General features: G+C 39.1%; 1 protein-coding gene and 2 long non-coding RNA genes across 3 annotated transcripts in view; 2 read left to right on the top strand and 1 right to left on the bottom strand.

Annotated features, from left to right (window-relative positions):
• Positions 1-26,054, bottom strand: part of LOC139976918 (uncharacterized) — a 472,282-nt gene that overhangs the window by 81,781 nt on the left and 364,447 nt on the right. The window lies entirely within an intron of this gene.
• LOC139977791 (uncharacterized) lies at positions 1,639-5,686 on the top strand. The gene is made up of 2 exons (XR_011796694.1): positions 1,639-1,865; positions 4,504-5,686. It is a non-coding gene; the product is annotated as an uncharacterized lncRNA (long non-coding RNA).
• LOC139976915 (protoporphyrinogen oxidase-like) lies at positions 9,185-24,473 on the top strand. The gene is made up of 10 exons (XM_071985803.1): positions 9,185-9,397; positions 10,607-10,741; positions 12,392-12,640; positions 13,920-14,070; positions 15,420-15,598; positions 16,868-16,937; positions 17,450-17,568; positions 18,731-18,844; positions 20,104-20,296; positions 23,194-24,473. The coding sequence occupies exons 1-10, from the start codon at positions 9,299-9,301 to the stop codon at positions 23,319-23,321; spliced, it is 1,437 nt and encodes a 478-aa protein (XP_071841904.1). The 5' UTR covers positions 9,185-9,298; the 3' UTR covers positions 23,322-24,473.

A 26,054-nucleotide genomic window follows, 5' to 3' on the forward strand; every position in this document is an offset into this window, starting at 1 on the left:
GACATTGGACAATAAACAAGAATCATCCTACTGGAAAAATTGTAAAAGAGCACCATGTTTGTTTTTCTGATATATTATGTAAAAGAACATGTAAAAGAATTCAAACAGGAAACAAAATCTGCTGATAATATGATATCATATGATAATGATGAAACTGGCAAAACATTGCACCAGATCGCATCTAAGGACCTTCAATTGTTCAAAAATATCTCAAAGGGGAGGGACACCCCCTCCCCTTAGACCCCTCCCCATATCAATCGCAACAAAAGTGCCCCCCCCCCTTTCAAATTCCTGGCTACCTCGCTGATTTGGGCCACAATTCTGGTTGACAGCAGAAATTTGATACTGGAGTTCGCACTTCCAGCTGTAAAGCTGGGTGCTTATCACTCTTGTGTACACAAATTGCATGGCCAGGCAAGACCACTGTTTATTACGCTTGTGTAACTTCAGAGATGGCTTCTTTTGCATTTCAAAACTTGTTTGTAACCATTAATTATAACAATTATTTAGCCCATAGGAGGCTGGCCTATGTCGTATGATTATAGTTCGAAGTTGATCAACCATACAACCAATTACCTAACATCACAATATGCTATTAAATAGTATTATGTAAAACATCGTAAAATTAGAAAAAAACATTGCAACTCTTGGCAACAAATAGGTTGCAATATGATATTTCTCACCGCTCAAGGAGTGCCATTTTACGACGAAATCAAACGTTTCTCTACCATGTGCTATGACAGTGAACTTGCGAATTTGCTCTTCGGTTTGAGATGAAATTCACATGTAGCATTTCAAGGCGTTTTCATCTCCCGTAGGAGCTGACTTGCTGGTAGTTGCTGCGAACGTCATGCCAGTTCATAAGGGGTTACAGCTTTTTACGTTGCATTTAATGATACTAAAATATATACCGATAACCGACAGTGAAACAGTTAGTTTCACCATGGAGGTAAAACTAGACATCAATGGTTTCACATTAGCCCTTGCACTATAGCCTCGCGAAATGTTGACGGTACTACAAAACAAACAAGCTAACAGAAAGTTTTTTAATTTTTTACCAATGATTTGAATGTATAATTGCGAGTCAAAGGCCAAGTTGTTGCCCTGTGAGAGCTAGATATGAGTCGAGACACATTTTCTCTCCATGATTTGACTGTTTTCATGTCCACCACGCCCCCCCCCCCCCCCACGCGATGTGCGGCACAGATAGGCTTGTGTAAGAAACTTGAGTATGTACTACAGTACTTCCCTTCTAATTCTACAACGGTAGTTAATATGGCGCTATACAGATTCATCAGACAAACGCGTGCAGTGACCGTTTCAATCCGGTGATGAATCTGGTGATAAATCTGAATCCTGTGATGAATCTTGGGATGAATCCTGTGATGAATCCTGGGATGAATCCTGGGATGTATCCTGGGATGAATCCTGTGATGAATCCTGTGATGAATCCTGGGATGAATCCTGGGATGAATCTTGGGTGAATCCTGGGATGAATCCTGGGATGAATCCTGGGATGAATCCTGGGATGAATCCTGGGATGAATTTCTGGGATGAATCCTGGGATGAATCCTGGGATGAATCCTGGGATGAATCCTGGGATAGCTTCAGGTTGGTCGTAGTGAAAGTGAATGGGGGCTGAGGTTAGTTCCAAGGTGTTTCGACAACACAGCTAGTTGACCTCTAACGTCACTTCCGTTTCAGATTCGCTGATCGTATTGTGGAGTTTTGGGATGTGTTGGGGATAGAGATGAAGATGCTAGTTACTTTTAGAGCATTTTTAAAACGAAATGCATAAAATCAAGTCAACAAATGATGGAAAACGAAACATTCAGTGTGCGGTCCTAACTGTTTGCATCACTAAGGTAAGCGAAACCCTCAGATCTAGGCCCTAGGTAAAGATGGTACACGAAACACTCAGTGCGCTGTACCAGGTGTCTGAATCACTGTGTCTGTGATGTGGTGTCGAAACACCCTGCATGGAATTCCAAGTGTTTGAATCACTGTGTCCTGGTGAAACCCTCAGAATTGCAATACCAAGTTTTGTTGTCGAAACATCCTGAAACTAGCCTCAACTAGCTGTGTTGTCGAAACACCTTGACACTAACCTCAGTGAAACCCCTCGGAATGCAATGCCAAGTTTTGTTGTCAAAACACCTTCAAACTAGCCTCAACTAGCTGCGTTGTCGAAACACCTTGACACTAATCTCTTTGTTGTCGAAACACCTTGAACCTAGTCTCAACTAGCTGCGTTGTCAAAACACCTTGACCAACTAGCTCCTTTGTCGAAACACCCTGAAACTAGCTGCGTTGTCGAAACACCTTGACACTAATCGCTTTGTTGTCGGAACACCCTAAAACTAGCCTAAACTAGCTGTGTTGTCGAAACACCTTGACACCCATCTCAGTGAAACCCTCAGAATGCATTACCAAGTTTTTTTTTCGAAACACCTTGAACCTAGCCTCAACTAGCTGCGTTGTCGAAACACCTTGACACTAATCTCTTTGTTGTCGAAACACCTTGACCAACTAGCTGCGTTGTCGAAACACCCTGAAACTAGCTGCGTTGTCGAAACACCTTGACACTAATCTCTTTGTTGTCGGAACACCCTAAAACTAGCCTAAACTAGCTGCGTTGTCGAAACACCTTGACCAACTAGCTCCTTTGTCGAAACACCCTGAAACTAGCTGCGTTGTCGAAACACCTTGACACTAATCGCTTTGTTGTCGGAACACCCTAAAACTAGCCTAAACTAGCTGCGTTGTCGAAACACCTTGACACCCATCTCAGTGAAACCCTCAGAATGCATTACCAAGTTTTTTTTTCGAAACACCTTGAACCTAGCCTCAACTAGCTGCGTTGTCGAAACACCTTGACACTAATCTCTTTGTTGTCGAAACACCTTGACCAACTAGCTGCGTTGTCGAAACACCCTGAAACTAGCTGCGTTGTCGAAACACCTTGACACTAATCTCTTTGTTGTCGGAACACCCTAAAACTAGCCTAAACTAGCTGCGTTGTCGAAACACCTTGACCAACTAGCTCCTTTGTCGAAACACCCTGAAACTAGCTGCGTTGTCGAAACACCTTGACACTAATCGCTTTGTTGTCGGAACACCCTAAAACTAGCCTAAACTAGCTGCGTTGTCGAAACACCTTGACACCCATCTCAGTGAAACCCTCAGAATGCATTACCAAGTTTTTTTTTCGAAACACCTTGAACCTAGCCTCAACTAGCTGCGTTGTCGAAACACCTTGACACTAATCTCTTTGTTGTCGAAACACCTTGACCAACTAGCTGCGTTGTCGAAACACCCTGAAACTAGCTGCGTTGTCGAAACACCTTGACACTAATCTCTTTGTTGTCGGAACACCCTAAAACTAGCCTAAACTAGCTGCGTTGTCGAAACACCTTGACCAACTAGCTCCTTTGTCGAAACACCCTGAAACTAGCTGCGTTGTCGAAACACCTTGACACTAATCGCTTTGTTGTCGGAACACCCTAAAACTAGCCTAAACTAGCTGCGTTGTCGAAACACCTTGACACCCATCTCAGTGAAACCCTCAGAATGCATTACCAAGTTTTTTTTCGAAACACCTTGAACCTAGCCTCAACTAGCTGCATTGTCGAAACACCTTGACACTAATCTCTTTGTTGTCGAAACACCTTGACCAACTAGCTGCGTTGTCGAAACACCCTGAAACTAGCTGCGTTGTCGAAACACCTTGACACTAACCTCTTTGTTGTCGGAACACCCTAAAACTAGCCTAAACTAGCTGCGTTGTCGAAACACCTTGACACTAATCTCAGTGAAACCCTCAGAATGCAATATACCAAGATTTGTTGTCGAAACACCTTGAACCTAGCCTGAGCTAGCTGCGTTGTCGAAACACCTTCACACTAATCTCTTTGTTGTCGAAACACCTTGACCAACTAGCTGCGTTGTCGAAACACCTTGACACTAACCTCAGTGAAACCCTCAGAATGCAATACAAAGTTTTGTTGTCGAAACACCTTGACACGCAGCCTCAACTAGCTGTGTTGTCGAAACACCTTGACACTTATCTCAGTGGAACCCTCAGAATGCAATACCAAGTCATCATTCATTCACTTCCCATGCTCCATTAATCCAATGCTTTATTCCTCACTGTGCCCCATTAATCTACCATACCCAATTCATCTAACACACCATTCACATACCTCCATTCATTCACCTACTAACCCCACCCACCTTTTGCCATCCACTGATCTACCAAATATACTTCTAACCATTTAGTCAGTCCAACCTTAATTACAACCTTTACTCACTCTATTGCAATTCAACACACCTAGCGTTTAGTTTAGTCTGACATAAGTTTCTAAAAGAAACATGCTCAACTTTTTTCCCATAGACACCAAATAGGGCTTACCTACAGTATTAACCAAATCAAATGTTATTAAAGTCTATTATATTTCCACTCTATTCTATTGACACTATTGTTTTTCTCTACTTCTTTTCCAGACGCTTTGTGGAGGTTGATCTGACAGATTTACATACAGAAGGACGGCTAACATGTGAACATACAGAGAGACAAATGGACCAGCAGACAAATAAACAGATGAACAGTAACGGTGTTATGTCCCCTTTTCACCAACTTTGTCGGCAAAGAGATAATAAGTGCTTTGCATAATGACATAACACAGGTGCATTGACCAGGAATCAAACTAGGAACCTCTTGCTGTGTGGCTTTGCTAAAAACTTTTAAAAAGAAAAGTACTAATAACTTTGTGTAGGGTTGAGTTAACTTACTTTCCTTGCTCCAATGCAACCATGCCTGTTCCATTTGAAAGGCATATAAAAACTTCTGTGTACCTGGAAACACTGCATGCAGTGCTTGGTATTCTTGTTCGGAATAGTCAAGCATGAAGAACTTGGGGTTCCATTCAAGGTTCCATCTTTGATGATGTCAAGGGCCTCTGTTATCACAACAGTTGTTTCATTCTCTGTGATGAATTCAGCCACAGGACTAAAACCAATCTTGGTCCTCACAAATACCAAGAACAGGCAGAGCATATTTTGTGGTCTTGTAGGTGGCATCAATGAGTACCATGTCTCCATAACGCTTTAAAAGCAGTTGTTGCTGGCTGGTCTGATGGATGAACAGGAAAGCAGTGCTTTCTCTGGTGTCATAGCTGTCATCTTCCATGTCATCCCTATCATCTGTGTCTTGGACAATACCTTGTGTTTTGGGCTTTCTATGTGTAAATGAGCGATTGTAACAAGAGGCCTATTCTTGTGTGGGCGTACATGTATATAGTGTAGCGTTAGGCTATGGTGCGCTTGTAAGCGACGCATCGCTGTTTAATTACGTAACAGAGGTTTCAAACATATCAGGCGTGGCGCGCTGTTTGTGGTGCGTGCGTGCATCTGGTGTGAGTGTGTGCGTGTGGTGTGATAGAACTTTCTTGTGTATGAAAAGATTTGGCAGAGCTTATGAATGAGGCGGTGAGTATGGATGGTTGACCGGCCAAGACTTGTGAGCGAGTGAGTTTGTTTGATTCATATGTTGTGACTTGTAAGCTTGTGACTTGTAAGTAAATTATGCTTTATATTTTATATTTAGTTTGCTCCAGTTGAGTTGTTAATTTATTCAAGTAAACCGTTGCTCCAGTTGAGTTATTAAATTATCCAAGTAAACCGTTAATCTTTTGTTTCTGCGTTATCTTTGCAACTTCTCTCCCCTGAGTCATCATACTTTTGGAAGGGCACGCCAGTATAGAAAACCACTAAATTTACATATGGATCCGCACATCTGAGATAGCTGTTTGTTTTGGCTTGTCTGAGCACTTGCGAAGAAAAAAACAATCTCGGTTGTCTTCACTTTGCCATGCCTTCACTTTTTCTTCTAGATTGAGTTGATCAAATTGTGAAAACCTGCCTTTACATAGTGCCAGCTGTATGTAGTTTCTTATTGTTCTGTTTGTGGGAAAATATCACCTGTCATGTTTCAGAGGATTGGAGTCAGGACAAAGCTCATTATAGACAAAATGCTCAAGTGTCTTTCCATAATTCCTTATATAGTCTTGTTCCTAACTTCATGATGAATATAGCAAAAACTGCAATTTTTTTTTACAAATGTCACAATGTAAATTGATCCTATACAACACTTCTACCAGCCTAGATCAGTTTCTTGAATATGTGGCCTGATACTTGTTCATCTGGGCTATATATACAGAGCCTCTTCTTCCTTCACAATTCGATATTATGCAGCTCTTCAAGTGAAAGCATGATGTTGGGTCTGAAGTGGGTACCAGGGAGAATAAAATAAGGAAGGTGCCTCTGTCCATTAGAGAAAATTGTGGTTTTATTAAGCCCCTATACGTAATATGGTGAAGCTTTTCATCGTTTAGTAAGCCTATTTCCAAGTAATGGTTTTTCAGGAAAACCTGGGAGAGGGAACAAGGGCTTCCCCCCCACCCATCCCCTTTGGGAAATTTGTATTTCTAGTTGTGTATTTGAAAATTTGCTCAAGGTCTGGGAAACTGTGGGACAAGACCTTATAGAGTGCACCTGCCCCCACCCCCAGATTCCTGTCAGTGGGTTTGTTTGTACCTCTTGTGTACCAGATAAAAACTTCACATTGTTAAGTATGTTATGATTCTTGCATTGTTTGTGTAACAAAGAAATATAAAATAAATAAGTTTTATCTGCTTGTTAGAAGTTCCTACACTCTTTGTCCTTCCTGAAGCAGGCAATGTTTTTGATCCTTCCAAGTTTGCTGGACTGAGCTGCTGCAATTTTCTTTAGACCTAACGTACACACTCCGCCAAGGTTTTGTTGCCAATCAAAAGCAGCTGGTAGTGAGCTTTAACAACATCAGCTCCCAGTTTTCTTGTTTAAAAAGGCGGGCACTGTCTTATGTGTTGTTGAAGAATTTTACACAATTTTTTTTACATTGTTGTATCAAGTTAACTGTAAATTAAGAGACCTTTTTGTACTGGAATTGCACTTCCAAGTGTGTGGTGACCCAAGATGAACAAAAAAAAAATTATATCACACATTCACAGACAAAACTCCTCTGTAAGAAATGTCAGAATATTCATTGATTGATTTGCCAAATTGCCAAACAAAATTTCTATCATGGGATTAGCCTTTTTTTTCTATAGCAATTAAGTCACATGCACAAATGATCAAATTCTTCTTGGAAACTGAGTGGCTTAATCTAATCTGTTGGTGGACTTGAACCACCTGCTGAATAAATTCTGCATCACCTGAACAGACTTTTATTATGGCCAAACAAATTACCAAGAAGAAATAAGTTACTTAGATTGACAGTTCACTGGCACCTTAAATACTGAAATTAGCTTCTACCAGACTTCTGTAGACCTAACATAGTGCCTATCTGAACGTATTTATTGTTATTATTAGTTTAGTAGAAAAATAAGGATCAGGAGGGGCACTCAATTCCCAAGGACCCTATAGGAGAGAAAAATCTGAAGACATAAACACTCAGACCCGATTACAATGCTTAAAGTGCTTGTCCAAAGCATTCTTAACCCATTCACACTTCTTGCAAGTACAACTTTCTCAGGCAAACCGCTGTAAGTTTTCACAAAACTGAGCAAGCTTACCCACCAATTCCATTACGACATATCCCTCCTGTCCTGACAATACACAACATACCCCGTCCAGGGGAATTCCACGAGACCGAAGGTCTGCGAGACCGAATTTCCGAGAACCGATGGTCCGTGAGACCGATGGTCTATGGAGCATGCCCCCTAAATTCTTCACTGGTGGACATCCCTGCCCCCCCTTAAAATCTGAAGAGGTAAGAGAAAACGGGCGATTTAATCCAGTTTAAAACACTTTTTTACATTGACAAATTACAAAATATTATTATCAAATATTATTTGAAATTCGAGTAGTCTAAAGAATTTTGACTCCTTACAGTAGTAGAACCAAAAACCGCAACATGTTCCCTTGTTATAGCCGGATACTGTCATTATTATCCCACTTTATTGTGAAATCAGGATTAATTAGGGGTCAACTTTTAACCTCTAGCCCGTAACAGTTGACACAATTTCCTCATAATAAACCAAACGTCTAATTTACTTCCTAAAATTTGTACTTTTTGTAGCACAAACACACAGCAGGGGGGTTAGACTTTTAAGAGCGGGGGCTTTTGCCCCCTGCAACCCCCTCTGGTTACGCCACTGTATCAATGCAAGCTGCCCCTGGTTACGCCTCAATGCAAGCTGCCCCAGCCCCCTTGCGCAACTCACTGGTATCCATTATGAAAAGAAATGGCTGTAAATTCTTTTAAATAACACTCTTTATCAAGGTAATATTACCGGTAGTAAGATTTGTCTTACCAAGTGCTATTATAGGCCTAGTAGTTTAGGTCTCGCGGGGCCTAGTATTTAGTAATAGTTTCGGTCTCGCGGACCTTGGTCTCGAAGATCTTCGGTGTGGCGGACCTTTTTACTTTCGGTCTCGCGGACCTCGCAGATCCTCAAGAAGAACAGTTAATTCAGCAAAAATTTTACAAATACTTCTAGCATTGGTAAAGACAATCTTCAGCTTATCCCTGTAGTGTAACTTGTGTAACTAGGCCTAGCCTAGGACCTAGGCGTACCTTAGCATGCCTCCTGATATTATTAGAAATGACTTTCCTTCCTTTCAAAACACCTAGGCCTATAACTTATAAGCACCTCCACTAGAAATATAATCCTTATCAAAATTTATGCCTGCCCCCATCGACCCCCAATTTCGTTTAAACATAGCTGTTCAACAGAGTAATTCATCAACCATTCTGGCTAACGGTTATGCCGTTAGGCCTACAGTACCTTAGGCTACGTCTTGGGGCCTAAGCTGTGGCAGCTACAACCTGCAACAAAGCCTGGTTCATATAATTTTCTCAAACGTTAAAAGTTCAAGTCAAGAGAATACATTTAGGTCTAATCTTTACGTCCAGGCTTCAAACCCATGCTGCCCAGTTGCCGTCATCTTCAGGTTAATCTTCAGCCTGAGTAGCCGTCATCAACAACTTGTACAAGTAATTTACACTTTCCATTTCGCGCCATTGCAATAGGAATACTAGAGAGGGCTCTTGAAAACGGAAGTACGTCACAGGTCAACTTCTCTGTTGTCGAAACACCTTGGAACTAACCTCAGCCGTGAATGGGAGGGTGCTTGTGTGTTTTATAACTAACGTACAGTAGGATTACTTCGATGCACCCAGTTCGACATCATCAATCAGTCGAAATTGGAGGTCTAGCCGGCCTTTCAACAATGACAAATTTTGTTATTATCAGAAATGGCTTCCAAGTTTGTTGAGAACATAATTTTGGGTGGTGGTATCAGTGGACTGTCTGCTGCATTTTATTTGAAAACGCTTGGACGAGAGTCAGAAAAGGTATTGAAGAAGTTGGCATTTGTCTAGGCCTACGTCAATAAGCTTCGAAATCTAGCATGTGTAGTGGTTGCGCTAACAATAACAAATTTACCAGGCTAGGATTCGGGAGTAGGACTAAAGTTAGGTATAGATGCTCACAAATCGAAGAAGAGCCGAATACTCACGACAGACACACTAGCATTACCGAAACAGTATTGACTAGGCATGATAGAGTGATATAGTTTAGATGGGCAGCCTTACACATTACTAAGTGATATTAGAAACGACTATCGTTTGGTGTAAGCTTGTTACTATGTAGGCCTTTGCCTAAGTAGAATGCCAGCCGGTTATGATCCAAGTTAGGCTAGATTATGTCCCTCACATATGTGACAAGCAGGCCTAACCCAAAGTTCAAACTGTGAAAAACTGCGGAAAAGTAGAGGTACTAATTTAGAATCCGTACCAATCGACCCTACTTCCTAACCCCTAACCCTATTCCCTACTTCCTTACCCTAAGTTCCTAACCCCTAACCATATTCCCTACTTCCTAACCCCTAACCCTACTCCTTAACCCTACTTTCTAACCCCTAACCTTATTCTGCCGATTCGAAGTAAGCTTTCCCATTCATATGGTACGGATTCTAAAGTTAGGCCAAAGTAGATTCTGGAAGTCAAACTTAATTGACATTGACAAAGAACTTGTGACGGGAGATGTGTAGGTTGGCAAGCCATTTGGCATTATGTAGGCCAGTTCCACAATGGTGTACATTGTACTTGATCTTGAATGATACCTTCCTGCAGAAATGCTTGTCCAGCATGTAAAAGTAAAATTATTGGAAGCAAACCCAAACAAACGATACAGAATCCTAGGCTACCGTACAGACCCCTACAAATTTTTAAAATTCTTTTTGCATGTGTACTGTATATAACTGTAAGTACTGGCTGCTGTTTATATGCACATGTTTCTAAATCTGAGCAAACTAGTACAATTTCATTATGTTAGTAAATACAGTTTTGGCCGGCTGGATCAGGAAATCAACATTTAATCGATTGGTTTCTTTAGGTTAAAGAGGGAGGGAAGGCGCAGGGGGGGGGGGGATGTGGGTGAGAAAGTGAGCAAGTTGGCTATTCAGGTATCTTCATAATGAAATTATGAAGCAATGAAGCAACTGAAACCAGTAATGATGATAAAGCTTACAGTAGGGTTTTATTTTGCCACCATCATCATAGATCCTCTTACTAGAAGGAAGCTCTCGTCTCGGAGGATGGCTTCACAGCTGCAAGACAGAAGATGGGTCTGTACACGAGCTTGGCACCAGGAGCATCAGAGTAACTGGCCTTGTGGGTAAAAATACCTTAGATATGGTGAGTCAATTTTATACTCTATGTTGTTGACTCCTTAACAGTCTGGTATGTATATGTGTTTGTCGGTTCTAACTATATTATATTAATTCACAGAGCTCTTCTTTACCTGTCCCCTCACTATTATTGCATTTTTCCATCTGCCAGATCTATAGATTGGTAAGAAGTTAGCACTGTGAGTCCCCCATGAGCCACTTCCAGATCAGAGTTCAACTTCAATCCCCTCTTACCATAGGTGTAGGAGGCTGGAGGATGCAGCCCCCTAACCAAATATTTTTGTGAAATTTAGAGAAATATGCTGAGAATTTTTCGGGCACCTATGGAAAGAAAATCAATTGGAATGATGTAGCTACAGGAAATTAATAGTTTAAAAAAATCTCCTAAAGGTCTAAGCTTGCCTGACTAATTCACCTTTAATAATGTAAAAGTCTGTATGATATACGTACATTAACATGTTGAATGCACGCGGAGCGCACGGAAAAGTTTGGTTTTATTTTTTGGGTGAGTCGTTACAGCACCCCCCCCCCCTTCATGGGGCTCCTACACCTATGCCTCTTCCTTCAGAATCTAGTAAGAACTAGTTGTGAGGTATGCGTCAGTCAAATTTATTCGTGTCTGAGATAATGTCCAGTTGCTTCAATTTATTTGCATGGAAGGTACTGATATGTCAATCTAGAAATTATGAACGGAAATTCTCTAGACCATTCAAGCGATGCCTATATGAAGTATCTTTTGACATTTTCACGCTTTTCCATTGTGTGTTGATCTGCAGTACAAATCGCCAAGGGTTTTTTTTTGTGACCATTCAGAAAACCACTACAACCAAACGGGGTAGGAGCCAGTGCCCCCCACTTTTTTCCAAAATAGCAAATGTGCCCTACTGACAAATAAAATATGCCCCTTTGATGAAGAAATGTATTTTGGATATCTTAAGCCTTTGTTAATTTTAAATAGAGTCATGTGCACCATAATAGTATTGATAGCATACATCATACATTTAAGTGATATGGCCGGTGTGTATCGGTTTATAGCATAACAAACAGTGGTTGTGGAATGAAAAAGTGCCCCTCTAATGTTGTGCCCCCCTCGCACGTTTTGGAAGCTTCCTACCCCTCCGCAACCAAATGTAATACATTGGCCACACTCTCTTGGATGACTACGTGCCAGAAATATGCAGGTAGCATTATACACCTCATAAGTTCACTCACAACTCATGATATGGGCAACCCAGATCGTTGAATAGATTCATGGGCAGTATTTCACATCGAAAATAACAAAACTTCTTTTGAACGTCGTGAAAAATAATGAGACTTCCAGTTACCTTCCTTTTAACTTCCAGTTACCTTCAACGTCAAGTTTTTAGGCACTGGATATTTATATCTCGGTCAAAATACGTCTGAACGAGGTGTTCTCAACTTGAGTAATTGACCGTCACCCCAAACATGGAACAACCGATATACTGACAGGCCCTGTACATTAACCCTTGATGTCAACTTGGGAGAGGGGGGGGGAAAGGGTCAACATATATATACCTTCACTGATGTCAAATTATTTGCAGTTGTCCATAACTGCACATGAAATATATCACAACTTATAACTTATTCTCCTTCTGTAACTACACAGCGTAATCTGTTTTTTTTTTTTCATTTTTAGGTCGATACTCTCAACTTGGAGACTAGTTTGCTACCCGTGACGTCGGCACACCCCGCCGTTAGTAACAGATTCTTGTACGCCGAAGGAAAGATTCACAAACTACCAGCGAGTCTTTCATCTCTGTTTCGACGCAGTGAGCCTCTGTCCAAGTCGCTGGCGGTACTACTAGCCAGAGAGCCATTCCGGAGAAAAGTCCCGGTAGACGACGAAAGCCTACATAGCTTCTTTGAAAGGAGATTCGGATTGGAGGTAAAGTAGAAACGATCTTGATTAAAATACTGACCATGCACAGGTGGCCACTCTAGGGCAGAAATCCGGGCTTTTAGCCAGCCAAACTAGGCTCCATTCAATCAATCATATCTTTGTGGTAGGACTGAGATCTTGAGATGGGGTTTTCAACAAACACTTTAATAGAGTGGCATAATTTACTTTTCCATATTTCCACATCTATGAGCATTATATTGTTGGCCACCGGAATACACCCTTTAGTTATGTGTTGTATAGCTTGGTCAAAATAATGCAACAATATTAACCTAAGGCATTGGGGAAAGGTAGCTTCAAAGAGTTTCTTGTTCATTGTTCATTTGTCTTGATGTATGATGTAGAAGTAACAATATATTAAGGGCCATTTGAGGACAGGACTGGTAGGTGTTCCCAGTTTGAATACCATTATACATAATATTTACTCCATCAAGAAGAATTTAAAAAACATCCATTGACAACCGCCTTTTTTTGGGTCATAAAGTCAATTCTGTTAAGAGTACAAGCTATATTCACAGATTTATTAAAGTTCAACTGTATTCTCCCGTCCCCCCCCCTCCCCCACTGCCCCCAAATATGCCAGAAAGTCTAATTATGGTCACCGATGCTCAGAATTCAGCAAGCAGTTTACTGAGACCCTCAAAGAATTTTGTCTCACAGAAATGTTTAAATGTCTGATTTGAATCCTCCTAACTGTGGCTGGAAATAATATGGAGGATCAGAGCCTATAGGATTAGGGTGGGCAACCTACGACCCGCGGGCCACATGCAGCCCGCCAGTGATTTTTTTGCGTTCCTTGAGATGTCTCAAGAAAAAGCAAAAAAATCAATCTATTTTACATCATCACAAAAAATGAGATAGCTGCTTAGAACTTATCGGCACTAATGATGCTGTCAGGTAGGCCTATTATCCCTGTTAATTATCAACTGTACTGTATTGACATTATGTTTTTGTGAATACAGATTAAGTACAGACACCTATTGCTTGAAAGTCCTCGTAATCAAAGGTTTGAAATCAACAGCAGGTCGTTGGTTAGGTGCGGCCCAGTCAATTTTTCAATCCTTATATCTGGCCCATTTATTCAAAAAGGTTGCCCACCCCTGCATACAGTATGAAATAGTTTTCAAACTCCTCTGAATTTTAAGTATATTTCGGGCCAATGGTGATGACCATTGAGGAGAAGATTGCCTTCTGTAATATTCTTGGAATTACACACCTCTTCGGAAAGAAATCGATTTTTGTCAATCTCATTTCTATTACATTTCAGTTTGCTACCTACTTGGTGGATGCGTTCTGTCGAGGTATTTTCGCTGGCAAATCATCCGAGCTGAGTATCAAGTCATGCTTTCCGCATCTGTTTGAAATCGAACAGAAGTACGGCTCTCTCATTCTGGGAAGTCTTCTCTCAAAACGTGAAGGTAAAAAGTTTGTTGTCAGTATTAAAATGGATGACTGTAGGCACAAAATTAAAATTTTCATTAGAAAAACACTGCCGTTAGTCCAGGCTGCATATTTATACCACAATTAATCGTTTGGGGGAAATGACCCTATAAACATCCAAGGCACATCAAAGAAAGTGGCTGGGCTACTCAGTCTAACACACAGACCATTACATAAGTTCCTCAAATTCAACACAAATCTCAATAGGTAAACATAACATCTTTATGAACTTAGATGACATTTAAGGACAAATGGCCATGAATGTCAGTGTGATCAGTGTGATCAGTTGTTCATATGAATTTAAAAGAATTTGTTTTGGGTTGAGCTATTATAATTAATAAAACAATGAATGATCATTAACATTGAGGTCTGCACTGAGCGGTCGACATCATCATCAATTTCACCTTAAAGGAGCGTTCCAGAGACACAGCATATTTTGTAGGTGTGTAACTTGTAAAGAAGGAAAGCGGTTGAAAACAAGATATTTTATATTACTATACATAGTATAAATATTTATATAAATATTTATACTATGTATGTATACATGTATTTGTATGTATATTAGATCCTCCTGCAAGCAGGAACTCGCGAAGAAGCCTCATTTGCTTATCAAAGCCACAAGCTGACCGAAGTCAGTCTCTTACATTTATATATAATGTCCATGATAATGAATTGTCAATTGTCAACAACTCTGTAACTGGACAACATACATTAATCTTTGGAGTGACTCGAACCGGGGACCTCATGATTGGAAGGCACCGGCGTTAACCACTGAGCTAACACTCCCACTATTATGATGTTATTCCATTTATTTATACTGTATTCATTCGAGGAGAACTCGGTAAGCCATAGCTTATCTTCACCAAGGCCCTCGTTTACAAACATGGAATCAAGATTAGCCTAAAAGACAAAAGACGAAGAAAGAAAGAGATTAACACTCAAATACTTCCTTTATTTTTTTTGAAGTTTTTGAATTTCTGCCTAAAAAATTCATTTTTTTAAAGGACTGAAGACTTAGAAAGACCTCACAGGTCATTAAAAGGCAAACTTGGACCATTTAGGCTGAAGGTGATGAGTAGAAGCAATCAAACTGAGTGACAGCTTTATATATTGCATTCTCTCTATCATCACCTCTGAATTAATTGTGTTGACTTCCGCTGGGGTAAGATAAGGAAGACAGCTGTGGTTCCTTCGAGATACCCGGTAACTTACCGCAGAGTTAATTTACTTGATACGAATGCCTCGTTTCAAACTTCTCGTCATTAAAATTGACAGAGAAAAGCTTTTTTATTCTTTCTTCCTTTCACTGTTTTCTCTTTTTAATCAGGTGATTCATCAGTCGGTAACTCTCCTCTTGTCAAACGAGCCACCGCAGAGCGTTGGCTCTCCTGGTCTATGAAGGCTGGCCTTCAAGAGCTACCAGACAGGTTGGGGTCTTACCTGACGGAAAAGGACGTTCAGATATCCACAGACACACCTTGTAGGAGGATTGAATTTAAAGATAAGGTAAATTGAATGTTTTGCATTTGTTAACGGAGTTGTCTTTACATTGGACCCCTCCCTCAGTTGTGATGAAATGATGAATTCATGCCCATAGAGTTGTGTACATTTTATGATTGCTAATAGTTGGATAATAATAGTTATCACGAAAATGCTCACAACATTCTGCTGTAAAGGCAAATGTAGTTCAAAGCACACATTTGAAACATGTAGTAATAACAATTTGCATCAATTGTGCCATACATTATAAATGTCAGTAATTTCTCAGAGAGCTACAAGCAATTCTTGACTTTCTTTATAAGTTTCTTCTTTTTTTTTCTTTTTTTTTTTCATTTATTGAATTCCTGTTACATTATGAACAAAGAAACATTGCACATTTAAAACAATACGACATAGGGTGACTAAGGCTGTTACAGAAACAACCGTTACTGTTACACACAAACAGAGATCTCAACAGATTACAGTAACGAAACAATCACAACCGAAGATAATTATATTTTCAATTTAATTTAAAAAAAAATTTAAAAAAAAAGAACCTTATTAGAAGTAGACAACTAACTAGGAAATTGATAATTTTTTTCATAATTTTTTTTTTTTTCTTTGTTGCAATATATTTTTCTATTTCAGCATGTTTACATCCCTGATTTTCTTACATTTTCCGGCCCAGAATTGTTGTAATCCTTCAAGGATGTATAGCAGGGTTGTCCAACCTACGGCCCGCGGGTCACAGTGCGGCCCGCCGCAAGGTCCCGTCCGGCCAGCCAACCTCATTAATTTACAAATGTACTTTTACCCAGGAATTCTTTTTTGATAAATTTCAGAGATCATTATATCTCAATATGAAGATTGTTTTGATACAGATCAGAAGGCTTGTGAAGTGTCATTTCCTGCAATCTGGGGGTCTTTTGGGCGATTTTGTTTTTCTTGCACGCCACGCGCCAACCTACGGTGGCGCTCCGTTTGCATAGTAACTTCATTTCCCATACAGACCCCTAGCGGGGCCACTGAAATTTGCCGCTCTGGCACGAAACCCTGGATATGCCACAGGAGCTTGTAGGCTCATGCGGCCCGTCCGTTATCATAATCATTCGAGGTGACCCTCCTCATCAAAAGAGTGGACAACCCTGATGTATAGCATAAACACGTTTTGCCTTCAGTCTGAATCTCAGAAATCCCGAGACAAGACAAATATTGTATATTCTTCGGTCATTGTGCTATGAATAATGATGCAGCTTGATTGAGTTATATTTTGGTTTCTCTTTTCTTGCGTAACAGGTGGCCAGAATTCATACCAAGGATAAAGTGCTAGAGACGGAAAGGCTGTTTTGTTCCCTTCCTTCAACAAGTAATTAAAGTTCCTTCCATCTCTCCCCCATGTTTTAGTCTCTCTCATTGCCATGACGATACACATCATCAGTTGATTGGTTCATTGCTTGGTTAATGTAGATTTACTTTGTCAGATTCTTATATCCCTTCCCTCCAAATCACTCTATATTATCACTGGTGTTGAGTTCTTCCTCATGTTTCCAGTTACATTGATCTCGGGGACAGTATTTTTGTTTAATTCAGTAGGCTACATCCTTTCTTCTAGGTTATGTTCTTAAGCAGTTAGTTTGTCCCTCCCATCACCCAGCCACAATTCCCCTTCCTCCCCCCTCCTCCCGCCTCCTCCCCTGGTCTCACAGTTGTTAGATTCCAAGCTCAAAACCACCAGAATCGAGCCCTTGTCGACTCGACCGACTAAACCTTGCCTTGCAGCTAATTTCGCTGTTTTAATTTCACAGGAATGTAAGAATTCAAGAACATCTATTTATCTACTCTGTCAAAAGTATTTGTCTTGGCATTTCTTTGTCACAGATTTAGCTCCTCTCTTGGCGCCAGAACATTCTGATCTTGCGAAGTCATTGTCTGAGATTCCCAGTGCGACCGTCGCCGTGGTCAACTTGGAGTTTCAGGGGAGTGTTCTTCCTCTACAGGTAGCTGCCCTATTTGATGCCTTACCTAGGTCAAAAGGTCAATCCAATATAGATAGTTCAGGTAGCTGCCCTATTTGATGCCTTACCTGGGTCAAAAGGTCAATCCAATATAGATAGTTCAGGTAGCTGCCCTAATTGATGTCTGACCTAGGTCAAAAGGTCAACCCAATATAGATAGTTCAGGTAGCTGCCCTAATTTGATACCTTACCTAGGTCACAGGGTCGACCCAATATAGATAGTGAAGGTAGCTGCCCTAATTGATGCCTTACCTGGGTCACAAGTTTATCCCTTTACAGAAAGAGGACAAAATACTCTCCATCAAAAATAATTACGGATTCTGGGATTATATGAATAAATTGCATCATTGTAATTTAACTTCCCTGAAAGCAAAGGGAATCTATGTGACTGTGATGGCATGCGGCATTTGTGTGTGTATGGGTGTATGTATGTTTATGTATGTATGTATGTCTTGTCATGGCTGGTGAACAAGATAACTCACAAAAGGGCACGATGGATGGTCAGTGAGAGGAAAACATTTCTCATGAAGGTCAAAGCCAATTTGAGGTCCAAGTCTGAAAACTTTGTAAACATGGTAGCTTGAATGAATTTCATACACAACCTGCAGATTCACCTTATACTCACCTTATACGGCGAATGAACGTATAGTTATCAAAGGTCATTAGAGGTCAACAGAAGTCAACATAGAAAACATCTTGTATATCTTGTATTAGATGATGATAACCATTGTAAACCCTTGCCAACCTCTCTCATGAAAATAGTTCATGTAACATTACAGATCAGATTTTTTCTTTCTAATGTGCAGGGGAGGGGGAGGTGAGGGGTGGTTGTGGATTTCATTGATATTAATACTTACTTATAAAATAGTGCTTGAGGAAGAACAAGGTTTTGGACAAACAGAATCACATAATTATGCGATACATTACTTTCATTTGTTCATAGAATTGTAGAATTATAGTAAATTGCATCGTTTGAACAAATGTACAACAGTAAATTGTTAAAAAGTTTAGGATACAGATTTTCAAAAATTGCTGGAAATTAGTGACTAAGCTCAAGACCTTATTTGAAAATTAAAATGCTGTCTCAAGTTCAGACTATTTCTCTATATAGCGTTTGATTGAAATACTTCTTGTTTCTCTCCAGGGTTTCGGCTACCTGGTCCCATCTTGTGAACCGTCTAACGTCTTGGGAGTCGTGTTCGATTCCTGTACCTTTCCGGAACACGACACTCCCGTTAGGGAAACGACAAGAATGACAGTAATATTTAATTTTTTTGTAGTTAGTTGTATGTATGTATGTATTGTATGTATGTATGTAAATATTTTAGATCCTCCTGCTAGCAGGAACTCTCAAAGAAGCCTCATTGGCCTATCAAAGTCGGAAGCTGACCGAAGTCCGTCTCTTAGATTCATATTTAATGTCCATGATTATAAATTGTCAACTGTCAACATCTCTGTCACTGGACGACATACATTAATCTTGGAGTGACTCAAACTTGGGACCTTATGATTGGAAGGCACCGGCGTTAACCACTGAGCTAACACTCCGTAGTTCTGTCAGCTTAACATCTTTAGTTGCATTTTATTATCTTGGGGGGGAGGGGAGGGGGAAGGGGTGGGGAAATTAAGTTTACTCAATATTATCTCAAGTTAATAAATTGACATTGCCTTCATAGCTATATACTTCTACTCTATACTGGTTGTTGCCCATTGTACCTGACAAATGTCTGTAACTTGTCATGCTACGGTGGGGGTAAAACAATACCATGATGATATATAAATGCAAATACAGAGAGGAGGAGGACCGGGTTTTAAAAAGGAGCAAGTGTGGCTCTGGAGTCGTTAAAGGCGACTTCCATTTAGGGGTGGTCTGGGAGGTCCTTCAGAAATAGTTAGACTTATAGAAAAAAATTAAAATTATAGACATGAAATTCTGCATTCTGAGACATAGTTAGATTATAAATTAGGTCTTTCGGTCTATATAAAAAATTGTGCTAAAGACTACTTTCAATTTGTATGTCTGGGTGAGTTGTAAACCCCCCCAAATTACCCCCCCACTGGATTGGACACCTGAATACCATGCCATGCCACACTGTCATGATATCAAAACAAGTTAAATGAATTAAAATGGTCCAATATACCAAAGTACTAATGTGTAACTTAAACAAGGCTATCAATCACAGTAGACATATTGTGCTGGAAGGCCTTAGCAATGTGTCTTGTTCTCAACAGGTATATAACCCGTATATCATAACGGTACGTGCTGGGGCGGGTGGGGGGGGGAGAGGGACATTTTGATGATGTTCCTACTGGTAACTGGTAACAATGCAATCATCTCTGGGCAAGAACATGTTTATGGGTGGAACATGAAAAGCGATATGAAAAATCCAATTTACGGGTAATTTTTAATCACAAACATTTTTTTTATTTCTCTGTGTCTGATACTTTTTTTTTTTTTTTTTTACTTTTCTTGTAAATTTTTTTTCGCTTTCAAATGTTTCTTTCAAATTCCTGCAGTGCATGATGGGTGGAGAATGGTTCGAAGAGCTCTTCGGTGACCCCGAGGTGGTGTGCAAAGACAAATTACTTCTGACGGCTTTGGAATCCATTAAGGCTCATTTAAATATTCATGAGAAACCTATTTACTCCAATGTGAGCGTTCATCGGGACTGTATACCACAGTACACCATAGGCCACTCTAAAAGACTCGGTGAGTGGAGTATTGATAGAACATGTTACCATAAAAGGTCCTTAATTGTAAAAAGGTGTGCTTTGTTGCAGGTGCAAAGTAACTGGTAACATAAGTAGCAAAGCTTTCAATTTAAACCCAGGACCACATTTAATGTATCAATTTCTTAAGTTCATGTTATTTTCCGTTATTTTTTTTTTTTTCTGATCATGAAATTTTAATAATGCTAAATTTTTGCATGTTATTAACACAGTTAGGCATCTTTCTTACTTGTGTAACAATTTGGAAAGTTTACCCCGGGTTGTGTGAGTCACTATCTGTACTGGTATACTAGCAAAGATAGCAGTAGATTCGTACTCAACCTGATGAATTTGTACTCGTCCTCATGGAATTGTACTCATCCTTAGGGGACATTTTGGGAAGACCAATATAGATTCTAGTGTAAGAATAAGTACTGTACTCATGACAAGAGCCTAGTAGCATGGGTACTCACAGTCATATATCAAAGGGAAAAAGAATTCCTACTTGTACTCATACTCATGTTGTTGTAGTCATACTCCTGCTGTTGCACTCGTACTCATGCGGTTGTATTTTACTCATGCATATGTAGTCGTACTCGTACTCATGCTGTTGTACTCATGCTGTTGTACTCATGCTCATGTTGTTGTAATCATAGTCATGCTATTGTACTCATGCTGTTGTACTTGTACTCATGCTGTTGTACTCATGCTCATGTTGTTGTAATCATAGTCATGCTATTGTACTCATGCTGTTGTACTTGTACTCATGCTGTTGTACTCATGCTCATGTTGTTTTAATCATAGTCATGCTATTGTACTCATGCTGTTGTACTCATACTCATGCTGTTGTACTCATGCTCATGTTGTTGTAATCATAGTCATGCTATTGTACTCATGCTGTTGTACTTGTACTCATGCTGTTTTACTCATGCTAATGTTGTTGTAATCATAGTCATGCTATTGTACTCATGCTGTTGTACTTGTACTCATGCTGTTGTACTCATGCTAATGTTGTTGTAATCATAGTCATGCTATTGTACTCATGCTGTTGTACTCATGCTCATGTTGTTGTAATCATAGTCATGCTATTGTACTCATGCTGTTGTACTTGTACTCATGCTGTTGTACTCATGCTCATGTTGTTGTAATCATAGTCATGCTATTGTACTCATGCTGTTGTACTCATACTCATGCTGTTGTACTCATGCTGTTTACTCATTTTCATGCTGTTGTACTCGTACTCATGTCATTGTACTCGTACTACAAGTTTGCAGTTTGCACAGGGCGTCGATGTGTCATGTGATCCCCGAGGAGGTAACATTCGTTTAATCACTCGCTTGCAAGACATTTCACCGAATCAGAAGGTCACGAAGAAAAGTTGTCTAGTCTCTTTGTGATGATATTTTGTGCAGTGACTTGTTTGCTAAATGAGGACTGAAGATATATATAGAAAAAGAATAATTAAAGAAAAACATTTCACTTGATGGTTACCGTGGCGACTGAGACAGCAAAACCTTGCCGTGAGCAAGCCTGGAATTCTTGTCCAAGTCAACCATGATCGGGAGAAGAAGTTGTCTGATCAGGCACATTGAAAAAGAAAAAAAAAGTTAAACAGGATTCTACTTGTCTTGTTGTCCTATTCACATAGCTTGCAGCAGTCTACTATTTATTTATCCATTTTCCATTCGAATCCTGGCATTACAATGTTCAAAAATTTGTCCGTCTCCAGTATACCTTCGAGGGCAAAAACAACTCTTTGTGTCAACAAAAGTAAGGTCCCTGGACACTCTAAACACAAACATGATATTTACAGGACATAACCTAACATCCCAAAAACTTTAAAAGGGATAGTCCGAACGTCAGACAGTTTGGCAACTGTCCAAATATATGTAAGAGAAAAATTTTTCCGCACTGTTAATAGTTGAAAATCCACCTCAATATGTTTCTTCCCAACCTTAGATATGGTTGCTTCAATTTTAAACTATTTCTACGAGATAAAATCTCTTTTTTTTTATCACTTATTATTTATTTTTGTCCCTTGCATTGTGGTACAGCTGGAATGTTGTCCTTAGTAGTTATTTATTATACCAATAGCTCAGAATGGCTTATCTCTGCAATTTCAATGTTTTTAAGAACTTTAATGTTCCTCTATGCTTAAAGGATTTGTACAATATAAACTTGCCTTGAGTACATTAGTAGTACAAAAGAAGGCAATGACTATAACGTGGATCACAAAGTCAGTAATTACTATTACGGTTAGCTAGACCGTCTTTATCTCAAAAAGGTTGCTATTATTAAATCATACTGTCTGCTATGTTTGTTCAATGTTAGAAAAAAACATTCAACAGGTAGAATAAAATTATCAAAGGAACATTAAAATTGTACTAGTGGTACTATTAAATTAGTGAATGTTGATAATATTATGTAGTTAACATGTCCTTAAATGTTAACATACGTTGTGTGTTATACAGAAATTGTAAAAGCCCCTATGCAATAGTCCATATACCTTAAGCTTTATAGGTTAGTACCATTATGTGATAGGGTTATGTAAGTTGACTTTTAAAAAAAAAAACTGGAAATATATCTATAATGAAAATAACTGCTTGCACGGCAGACGACACATAAGAAACACACATTTCTTTTACGTATTCTGAAATAATGTTCTCATTTGACTGCTCAGACATGTATATTACATGCCAACCTTACGCTTTACTAGTACAATCCCTGTGGAATATTTTACGCGGTACAGGTAGGACCCTTGCAATGTCATCTGCAAATTAATCAGGTCACACATCCGGAGTCATATACATGCTAAGTTCTTCAATACCGCCCTCATTACCTTTCGTTACACATCTTATACTGCAGTTTTGATCTATCTATATTTCATTTTGCTTCCAGATTCCATTCACGATTACATACAGAATCACAAGCTGCCCTTAACCTTACTCGGTTCTTCATATCACGGCGTAAGCGTCAACGATTGCATCTACAACGCACGGAAGGCAGTGTTGGAACAGAGACGGTGAAATCTAACTCAGAATAGGACATAGCTACAATAATCTTCTTCATGCTACCCAGGGTTAAAATTGTCTCTAAGGCTCCTTTGTTATGATGGACATTTCCTAATTTTGTTCACAAGAGAGAAAATTAAGCCTTTAAGATACATAACAGTACTTTTATAATGAAAATTCTAGAGAAGTCAAACATGCGAATGCATTTTATTTTATTTTTTTTAATTAACATTTGAGCTCTTTTTGTTTTGTTTTTAAGCTTGCACAGTGAATTCTTGTGAGGATTGAAAAATTCCTCACAAACCTGGTTTGAATGGTTCACAAGGTTTTCAAAATCTTGAGGGAACCAATTAAGGGCACTTGTTCCAAAAATTATACCATAACTGGGATTAATTAACAAGAAATGAACTAGCAAGCCGACCTTTATTTCAAAGGAACCTTTAAAGTCAACAAGCAAAATAACTCATTAACCTTAAAAATGCAAAAAATGACAAGCAATTTTTGGAATTTATTACCCTCTTCAGTCAACTTAAAAACTTAACTCTTACAATTTTGGGCACGTACAGCTCATTGAAAGGAGCCTCGGGCAAGAATTTGTGAAACTTCAAAAAAGTATTCTGGTGGCTAAAGTTTGTTGCTTAACAAAAATGCTGATTTTCTTTTTCAATCTAACTGTGAAAACACATCCTTGTAGCATTTTGTATTGTGAAGATATGAATTTTTAAAAATTTAGTGATATTTTGTAACTGTATCTGGCAACAGTAGAATGGATGATGTCATCAGGGCACTGCAGCTGAAAATGTCTTTGTTTTTCTTTACAATATCTCAATCATTTATTCACAAACAAAAATAATATTTCTACAACAAACATTCATTTTAATAAAATTCTAAGTGCAGAGAACTTTGCAGCTATGCAAACATTCTAAATGAATAAGGTTTCAATGATAAATCAACAAGAATATTATAATAGCTGAAGTAAAGCTTCCAAAGAGCCTTTGCCCAGATGACATCACAGACCCCCTACTGTGATCCAAGCTTCCTGAAATAGTTGAGGGTTTAACCATGAGGTGGGCAACCTACGGCCCGCGGGCCACATGCGGCCCGCCAGTGATTATTTTGCGGCTTGTGAAATGTCTCAAGAAAAAGAAAAAAGTCAATCTATTTTTACATCATCACAAAAACGAGCTAGCTGCTTAGAATTTATCGGCACTAATGATGCTAGTAGGCCTATTATCCCCGTTAATTATCAACTGTACTGTATTGACATTATGTTTTTGTGAATACAGATTAAGTACGCACACCTATTGCTTGAAAGTTCTCGGAATCAAAGGTTTGAAATCAACAGCAGGTAGTTGGTTAGGTGCAGCCCAGTCAATTTTTCACTCCTTATATCTGGCCCATTCATTCAAAAAGGTTGCCCACCCCTGAGTCTTTAACCAGTCAGAAACGGTGACATTCAATCAAACATATCTCAAGTTAGGGGCATGATATAGAGATGGGGTTTTGAACTAGCAGTGTGGAATATTTTTCTCTTCAATTGAAGTTTCACATTGTCTGTCACCAGAATACCATTTTAAAGTGTCCCAGAATTACAATCTCTTCAATAACTCAATTCAGCTCTTGAAAGTCAATACGTATAAAAAAAATGAGATTATCAAGAACAAATAGAGTTCACCATACAACTGCATTTTTATCTCAAGTTGACAGTCCACAATGCATGGTAGGCGGTGTTTTGGGGAGAAGAGCAATATGAAAGCTCATCGTTGAAGGGGTAGACTTATTATCGGTTCAATAGTTCAGCTTATGACGTCAAAAGTACTTTGTGCAATATCAAACCATAAGCCAAAATTGGCAAGAAAGTCTATCTTTAATTCCATTATTACAAAGCTGAGTAGATCATCCTCTCTTTAATGGGGAGTTGGGATTACATATTATGAAATTAAAATTAAACTAAAATTCACCTATTTTCCTTCGAAGATACATAGTAAGACATGAAATCAAACAGATTATCATTAATAATAATTTGAGAATTTAAGTACACAAATCTTTAGTTTCCATGGTAACACTGTTATATGTTAACGCTATAATATTCTTCTGTTAGTATTACTTACGTGCATGGAAGTATGACATTTCACAGAGGTAGCTGGGATAATGAAAAAGTTTAAACAAAAATGCAGCCTAGGTTTTATGCTTTGTACTTTTATCACACTTTTGTATTTATCACTGGCTTTTTGGTTTTATCGCATATTTCTTTCTCAAGAGAAGAAAATTTAAATTTCAGGAAAGTAATGTAACCTTGCTATGATCATGTTTCCTTCTCCTTCTGTTTGGTGGCTAAAAAGCTACATCATTGTTTCATTTTCAAAACAATTTTTCAAAATATACAAACAGTGATGTTAGTTTGAATTTTTTTTTTGTAAATCGACTGGATGGAAAAAAAAGATGATATATTTTACACTATTGTAAAGAAAATCTGACTGAAAAAGACAAAAATAAAAAAAATGAAATGAAGTTATTTAATTCATTTATTTCTCTGGTTATATGACACAACCAGAAGTGACTGAGTGTGCAAAACTCCACTATTGAAGCTCTGAGCAAGTTTGATTACGTAACCAAGCAGATATTGTTCTTGTACAACCTCCTGTATTATCTACATTCCTAACAAAACAAAGCGCACCCCCCCCCCCCCCCAGATCAAGCTGAAACGCGGATTAATTCCGGTTTAAGTGTGCTTGGAAGTAGCTTAGA

This window comes from Apostichopus japonicus, chromosome 12 (genome assembly GCF_037975245.1).
Source record: "Apostichopus japonicus isolate 1M-3 chromosome 12, ASM3797524v1, whole genome shotgun sequence".
Classification (NCBI taxonomy): Eukaryota; Metazoa; Echinodermata; class Holothuroidea; order Aspidochirotida; family Stichopodidae; genus Apostichopus; species Apostichopus japonicus.